General features: G+C 30.9%; 1 protein-coding gene across 1 annotated transcript; it reads right to left on the bottom strand.

Annotated features, from left to right (window-relative positions):
- Positions 1-3,731: 3,731 nt before the first annotated feature.
- On the bottom strand, positions 3,732-6,332 carry Ppt1 (Palmitoyl-protein thioesterase 1). The gene is made up of 7 exons (XM_072905775.1): positions 6,065-6,332; positions 5,429-5,538; positions 5,055-5,182; positions 4,810-4,965; positions 4,515-4,632; positions 4,109-4,267; positions 3,732-3,987 (listed from the first exon to the last, which is right to left on the bottom strand). Exons 1-7 carry the CDS (start codon positions 6,198-6,200, stop codon positions 3,862-3,864), a joined length of 933 nt encoding a protein of 310 aa, XP_072761876.1. The 5' UTR covers positions 6,201-6,332; the 3' UTR covers positions 3,732-3,861.
- Positions 6,333-7,652: the final 1,320 nt, after the last annotated feature.

Genomic DNA, 7,652 nt, shown 5'->3' with positions numbered 1-7,652 from the left:
AAAGAGGCTCCTATTAATAACTTGTCAAGTTCTCCTCGATAAAACTTCCGTGGAGGGACAAAAAGGGCGACATGTCGTCGATATCCGGCAGACCGGATATTCAAGAGTTCCACAAAGACGCCACTTTAACTTGTGCGATGTTAGAAAAGGAAAGGAGCTCAAAGTAGCGAGGCAATTCTGACGAATAGAGTGAGATTTTTTCTACGTTCGATTTATTATTGTTATTATAAATTTTGGAATTTATTGAAAAAACCATCGAGGAAGAAAAATTAATGGTTATTAATTATTTTTATTATATTTATTTATTAGAATTTTATTAATATTTAGATAAATTAATATTATATTGTATTTATTTAACATTAATATTAATATTTTTTAAAAGCGACAAAATATAGAATTTCTACACAATTTATATTTTTATATTCTAATTTTATAAATCATCTGCAATCGAGAGTATTTGAATTTAATTCAACAAAAAAAAATCCTTTTATTGAATTAAACTCAATTTAACAACTTTTCTTCGTTTATTCAATAGTACCTTCCTTATCGCATAAAATTGTAATCATTTCAGAGTTTTTTTATTTTGATTAATTGAAACAGCAAAATATAAGTAAGTAATACATATTTTAATGATATAATAATTGAACAATTTAATAATTATTTAATACATTTATGAAAATTATAAGCATTTTATATACAAAAAAGTTTCATTATTAATCTTATAAAATTTTATAATTCTTTATTATTATAATTATTAAATAATAAATTTTCATTTACATTTATAAAAAATACAAGCATTTTATATATAAAAAAGAATCATTATTATATTAATTACTTAAATATCTTATACAAGCAAATATATTTTTTATTTATTGACTTATCTCAAGTTCCTTCCCCTTTCAATACAAACGAATTTATCTCCGTTTATCATTCGCACAACGCGGCCGGTGCATCTCACCGGTCCATCCTCTATTTATTACACCCTTCTTCTCTCTTCCCGTCGCTCCCTCTGGCTCCCGCCGCGGAAACCTCCCCAGGGGTGAAATCGCAACGAGAGGCGGCCCTTCTAAGGACATCCACGATTGGGCGCCGAAGGGATGTGCCGGCCTCTCGGTAATAATCCTCGCGGTGTTCTTGGCCGCTTCATCGTTCGCGTTTAATGAGGAATGGAATGAGAACGAGAAGGGAGGGGGGAGGAGTACCGGGGGGGATGGTTCAGAGACTCCCGGAGAAGTTTTATTTATTTAGAACACGAACGAAATACGATAACACGAGGGAACCGGAAAATATATATAAAAAATTATAATATATATAAAAAATTATACATTATATGTGAATTATATATACTACGCAAAAAAATTAAAGGGCCACTTTCTTTCATATAAAAAAAAGCCAATTTTCAAGTAGATGCAATTTTCTTAAAAATAATTGAAATAAGATCAATAAAAAAGCGTTTCTAAAGCTTGAAGTTTCTAGTTTTAAAATTTTTAAATGAATTTCAATTCTTTCTATTCGTTACAAAATTACATTGTAAAAAAGCGACGTTTGTAGATTGAACAATTTTTTCAAAAGTTTGTCCAAGAGAATACCAAATTATAAAAAAATCCTAGCACAATTTCATTAATTGGGTGTTAAAGAGCAAAGTTTTAGTTTTAATTTCTTTTTTTAACGAATGTGATTTTTTTTCGCCGAGATATTCATTATTAAAGCAAAATCAAGCTGTTGACTTTGAACGCTTATATTATAACTAGTGAGAAAATGATCGTACAATAATCATTAATTTAAGTTTTTGAAATGTACAGAAAAAAACTTAATACTCCCGTCTTTTATACAATTAACTGGAATGGTTTTTACTTGTAAATGTTGTAGAGTTCATGAAAATTTTAGCGTTTTTTCGTTAACTTTCATTGATTTAAATAAAAAAAAAGATAAAAGTGTAATTTTTACTTGATTTTTAAGTAACAATTACACTTTAAAAATGAATAATGAACATAAAAACCATAGAAATATTTTAAAGTGCTAACTTTTCTCTTTAAATTACTTTTTTTAATGATTATTGTACAATCATTTTTTCACTAGTTGTAAGCGTTCAAAGTCAATAGCTCGATTTTACTTTAATAATGAATATCTCGGCGAAAGAAAATCATAGAACATTTATTAAAAAAGGAAATTAAAGCTAAATCTCTGCTCTTTAACGCCCAATAAAATCGTGCTAGGATTTTTTTTAATTCGGTATTCTTGGACAAACTTTTGAAAAATTTGTTCAATCGATAGACGTCGCTTTCTTACAATGTAATTTTGTAACGAATAGAAAAAATTGAAATTCATTTAAAGATTCTAAAACTAGAAACTTCAAGCTTTAAAATGTTTTTTTATTGATCTCATTCTAATTATTTTTAAGAAAGTTACAACTACTTGAAAATTGGCCTTTTTCATATTGAAGAAAGTGGCCTTTTAATTTTTTTGTAGTGTATTTTATTGTAAATTTTATAAATATTGTGAGCAGTAAGAATTGAGATTTATTTTAAAGAATTAATGCAAGAAAATATTCAGTATCGGTATTTTCACCCTTTCCCCCCCCCCCCCATCCCTTCACCCGCCCCATCCACACCTGTGTCTGCACCCCCCTGGTAGAGGTATCGGCCGCGAATCTTCGCCTCATTCGTCATTTCGTTACCTTCGAAATATTAATCTTGGTCGTTCTCTGGAGGCGAACACACGTGCGCGTCCTCCAATCTGTACGACGACGACGACGTCGACGACGTCGACGAGAGGAAGAGGAAGAGGAAGAAGCGCACGAAACGAACATTGTGCCCGCACGCCATAACAGCGTAGCAATAACAGCGTTCCATTATATGTAGCTACACCGCGAGAGCGGGCGAGATTGCAAAACATGCCTAGATTAATGTTTTCTCATCCCGCGGCTTTGTTGTGCCACCCCCGAGAAGGGAGGAAGGAGAGACGGGAGAGGAAGAGGAGAAGAGGACGGCGCACCCTCCTGCCTCTGCTTGCCTCGCGTTCTCCTGTCGTCTCCTCTCTTCCCCCCCCCCCCTCTTCCCTCTCTTTCACCCTCCTTCCCATACTACCACCTCTATTCTATATACAATCGCGTCATGCGACAATGAACAGTACGAATTACGTTGCATTCTCTTTTGCGGACTCTCTCTCTCTCTCTCCTCTTCGATCGGCCCTCTGCGGTTTTGCAACGCGTTATTATTCCGCGTCGCGAGAGAAAGAGAAGGAGAGAGTGAAATTACGATCAGGAGAGCTTGAAATAAATTGGGAGAACGAAGAATGACTGACGGAATAAATTTTGCCATAAATTTATCTCTCGTGTATATAATTTATTATTATATTGTTATATTATTATTATATATTTGTTTTTATTATTAATATATTATTATTAATTATATATGTAATATATATTATTATATTATAGACTTTTTCTGCGAAATTATCCCCTTCACGTTACAAATTTTTCGACCATTGTTTGTATCACAAAAAAATCCAAAAATCGAAAAATAAGTTGATCAGAAACACTTTGCACTTTCAGTTAAGTTTTTATATTTTATTTTTTTTTTTTTTTTGTAAATTTTCAATATATTATTAGAAAAAAATTGTAGATTAAAAGGCAAGATATTTGACCTGCAAAGTAAATAATGAATGTTCGATCAGAACGGAGAATTAGAAAGAGCGAGAATTATTATTTCAAATATAAAAGATAATTAATATATAATAGAAAAAAAAATTTTATTAAAAAAATTTTTTTTGTTTTACATATTTATATATATACATCGTTTTACGACCTAATTCTAGAGTATTTTAAACTTTGATGGAACGCGCGGATGTTTCATTGAGAAATTACACCAAATATTGATTAACAATATTTTCGACGAACCAGGCAAGCGTGAATTGTAAGTGATCCCCCGGTAACGAAAGAAAGCGAATTTTGCCGGCCATTTCCATCCCGCGTAATCCGAGCCGGTCCTACGAATCAAGACAAAATATTTAACAATAACATACGCATTAATTATTAATACGGTATCTCCAAATAAATACGATATCTCTAAATTTTTTAATTGATCGAGGCGTGCAATTTATTATGTACCTGCAAGTATAGCTCGCTTTGCTGTAGTTTTTGTATCTCCTCCGCTTGACCAGGTTTGTAGAATCCAAACCACTCCGACTCCGCTGGTTCAACCATCGTATCGTTTTCGAATTTAACAAGAACTAAAGTTTGGAGCTTTTGAAGATTGTCCTTATATACCTGATGACAATTATAAATAAATAAAAGGAAGATATATTTTTAATCATATATTTATATATACTTTTATTATTTGATATATTATTTAATATATTTTTAATCATTGTCTTTGTATTATAATTTTAATGACGTCATTAAAATTCTGTATCATAGTACTTTAATATGGTACGGTCTTTTTTTGTACATCTCGATTATTACGTTCTAATAGAATTGAAAATTCCAATACATATAACCAGGCTGATTCGCATACCGTGTTGATAAACTTTTCGTTATTGATGTCGGCGAGGAAAATATTTTTCTTTTCGTATTCATCTTCCTTTAAAGGATCATGCCAATAAGCAGCTTGTATCAATGTTTCTTGAATATATCTAAAAGAAAAATTAGATATAAATTTCCTTCTTTCTTTTTTCAATCTATTAAAATTAATATTAATGATTAATTGAAAATTTAAATAAAATTAATTAAAATTAATATTAATTCTAGTCTATTAAACAATACTTAACAAAACTTAATAATTTTTTTCGAAAGGAGTAACAAGTATTTACGGTAAATATGCGCCGAAACGCAGCATCCGCCGCATATAATTGCATAATCGAGATGTGTCCGAACACTTTGGTATCCCGAAAACACCTTGATGTTGACCGCCTAAAGATATCAAATTCAGCATCGGTGGATCGGGGCATCTTTGCGCTACCGCTCGCCTATCAATTAAATTAAGAAAATGATTTTGTGTATACATAAAAAAATATTAATTAAAATTATATCGTTGCAAATAAACAAGGCAATTTACAGGAATTGACCCCCTTGAGAGAAACCAATGGCATTGTATCCATTTCGAAGTCTGAGATCTTGCGACAGCTGTTCACACACATGTTTAATTTGCTCATTAATATTTCCAAAGTAGCTGTTCTCAACATCCTAGATTAAAAAAGATTTTACATGTCAATTCTGCATTAAAGGCGATATAAATTTCATTATTAAATCTATTATTAAAGATAAATATTAAAATAAATTAATTAAATTAGATAAAATAATATATAAAGTGAAAATATAAAAAGATTAAGAAGAAGTAAGATAAATTTTATGTTACTATAATATTTTTAAAATATAATTTTGACTATTTTCTGATAGAATATGTTTTTGATTCACAACTTTTTATCTAACCTCTATAATGTTATTTCCAATACGTATAGAATTGATATAGACTCCAGGTATTTCATTTTGAAGAACATCTCTTATTTTTCCAAGACTGAAAGAGAAGCAGCAGCTATCACCTGAAAAGCATATGTTTTAATCATTATAAATAATTCTGAAAATTCTGAAAAGCAATGATTGATTATAATAAACATTTCAAAAATTCTATGCACTTGCAAACATTACATTTATAATATTAAAAAAAAATAATATCCAAGATAAGAGCTTAAATTTTGTAATAGAAAGTTTGACATTAATTACAAAATAACTTTATAAAAAACACAAAAGATACTTGTTTTATTTTAATATTAATTTTAAGTCAATTGATATTTACCAATCTATAATTATAAAAAGAAATTTATCTATAACTTACTTTATTTTTAGGCGATAACGAAAATATCACAATATTTATACGTGTGCAATAAACGCTGATAAATATATATCGTGTCTCATTAGATAAGATTATAATTCCTTTGAAACTAGATTGAATGAACACATTTGACAATTAATAAAAATTTTCAATTTATGGATATCAAAAATATTGCTCGTGTAAATAAACTAATAATTATATTAGTTATAATTATTATCTGTAGCGAAAAAACTCACCCATTCCATGCCAAAGTACTATCGGCACCGATGAATCGGTCTTTGTATCTTTCTGTAAACAATGACCGGTATTCGCATAAAGAGATGTCAAAAATATGATAAAAACGTAGGCGCGATTTGACGTCCACTTTTCCATGATTTCGCGATTCACGTTCAACTTTCAATCACGCTGACGTTTACGACCAACTAACCGGAATCGAAATCCTATGCAATATTTTTACAACACCGTTAATCATCGTCGAACACAACCAGCTGAGCGTGACATTCGACAAATCACATATGTAATATGTTTGATATATATTTATCGACGACGACAACGCTCCCTGACGGCCATAAGGGGAACTTCGTGGAACACTCGGTCGATAATTCAGATCTCATTTTATATTATTTTTGCTTTTTTCCCGCACTTCAAAATGAATCTCATTGTCAGATAAAAAATTTTATTTTTCTAATATATATATATATATATTTATTTATATATTTGTAAATACTATATTTAAAGTTTAATTAAAACCGGATCATTTTAATTATTGCAATGTTGCATATTGTCATATATTTTATATATTTTAAATATATGAATAAAGGCAAAAAAATAAAAGCTGACAAATGGTGAATTTCTCATATCGTAAAAATATTTCAGGTATTTTTAGATATATCAAAGATTATCACAGATATTTTTTAATCTGAAAAAATACGAGAAATAAAATGTGAATTTACTCATAAATTTTCAGATTTCTTTTCTAAAAAAACATTTCTGAAAAGTGCGCCAATTTATATAAAAAAATCCGAAAATTTTTATAAGAAAACTCTGAAAATATTTTTCATCAGAATATGTGTGTGTTAATTTGTTTTATAATTTATTATGTAGCAACTATAGATTATCAGTCGTAACGAAATCTTAATCTCAATAAAATGAGATGATGTGCAGATAGCCTCTAATATGCGGGGAGCTTTATGGTTCACCGACGTGAAAGCGCATCTCGTATCGCTTGTTGTTATTAACGAATGCCATTCGTTCCCCGCGGTTGGGGATCCAGGAGGGTTGCGCTCAGGCTTAGGGACGTCTCTCCCGTTTTCCCGGTGGCGGGAAAATGTTTGGGAGGAGGAGTGGCCGAACCACTGGCCGTTTTGTTTAGCGAATCGCCGTGATATCGGGGAGTACAATGCGCGATATCCGAGCCGCTTGTTCCGGGGAGGATACATTGTTTCCGTTCTTCGGCTTTCGTTCTGTTCCGCGTATGGAAATGTGCAGTAATCACTTAAAGCGGATCTGAAACGAGACCACATTGTATCGGACGTAATGCAAGAAAAGGTGCGAGCTTACGTGAATATGCGATTCTAGATGACTGATCATTGCGATCGATGATTTTCGCTAACGAGAGAGAGAGAGAGAGAGGGTCTTTGATGAAATTATTTAATTTAACTATCATTACATAAACACAAAAGATTGGATCAAGCTTTAATAAAAAGAGTTTCCAAGGTTTCCAAATTATTAATCGGTTTTTATACTTATCCCTGGAAAAATATATAATCAGATATAAACATACATTATATATAATTATACATATCCCAGACAGCACATAATGTG

The sequence above is a fragment of the Anoplolepis gracilipes genome, chromosome 14, assembly GCF_047496725.1.
Source record: "Anoplolepis gracilipes chromosome 14, ASM4749672v1, whole genome shotgun sequence".
Classification (NCBI taxonomy): Eukaryota; Metazoa; Arthropoda; class Insecta; order Hymenoptera; family Formicidae; genus Anoplolepis; species Anoplolepis gracilipes.
Note: the sequence above shows the minus strand (reverse complement) of the source record. Positions and strands in the feature narration are given on the sequence as shown.

Coding starts and splice junctions, on each gene's coding strand:
- Ppt1 (XM_072905775.1), bottom strand. CDS start 6,200: ATGGAAAAGTGGACGTCAAATCGCGCCTACGTTTTTATCATATTTTTG. Junction 5,539..6,064: donor AGTACTTTGGCATGGAATGG/GTGAGTTTTTTC, acceptor TATGCTTTTCAG/GTGATAGCTGCTGCTTCTCT. Junction 4,633..4,809: donor CGTTTCGGCGCATATTTACC/GTAAATACTTGT, acceptor TTTTTCTTTTAG/ATATATTCAAGAAACATTGA.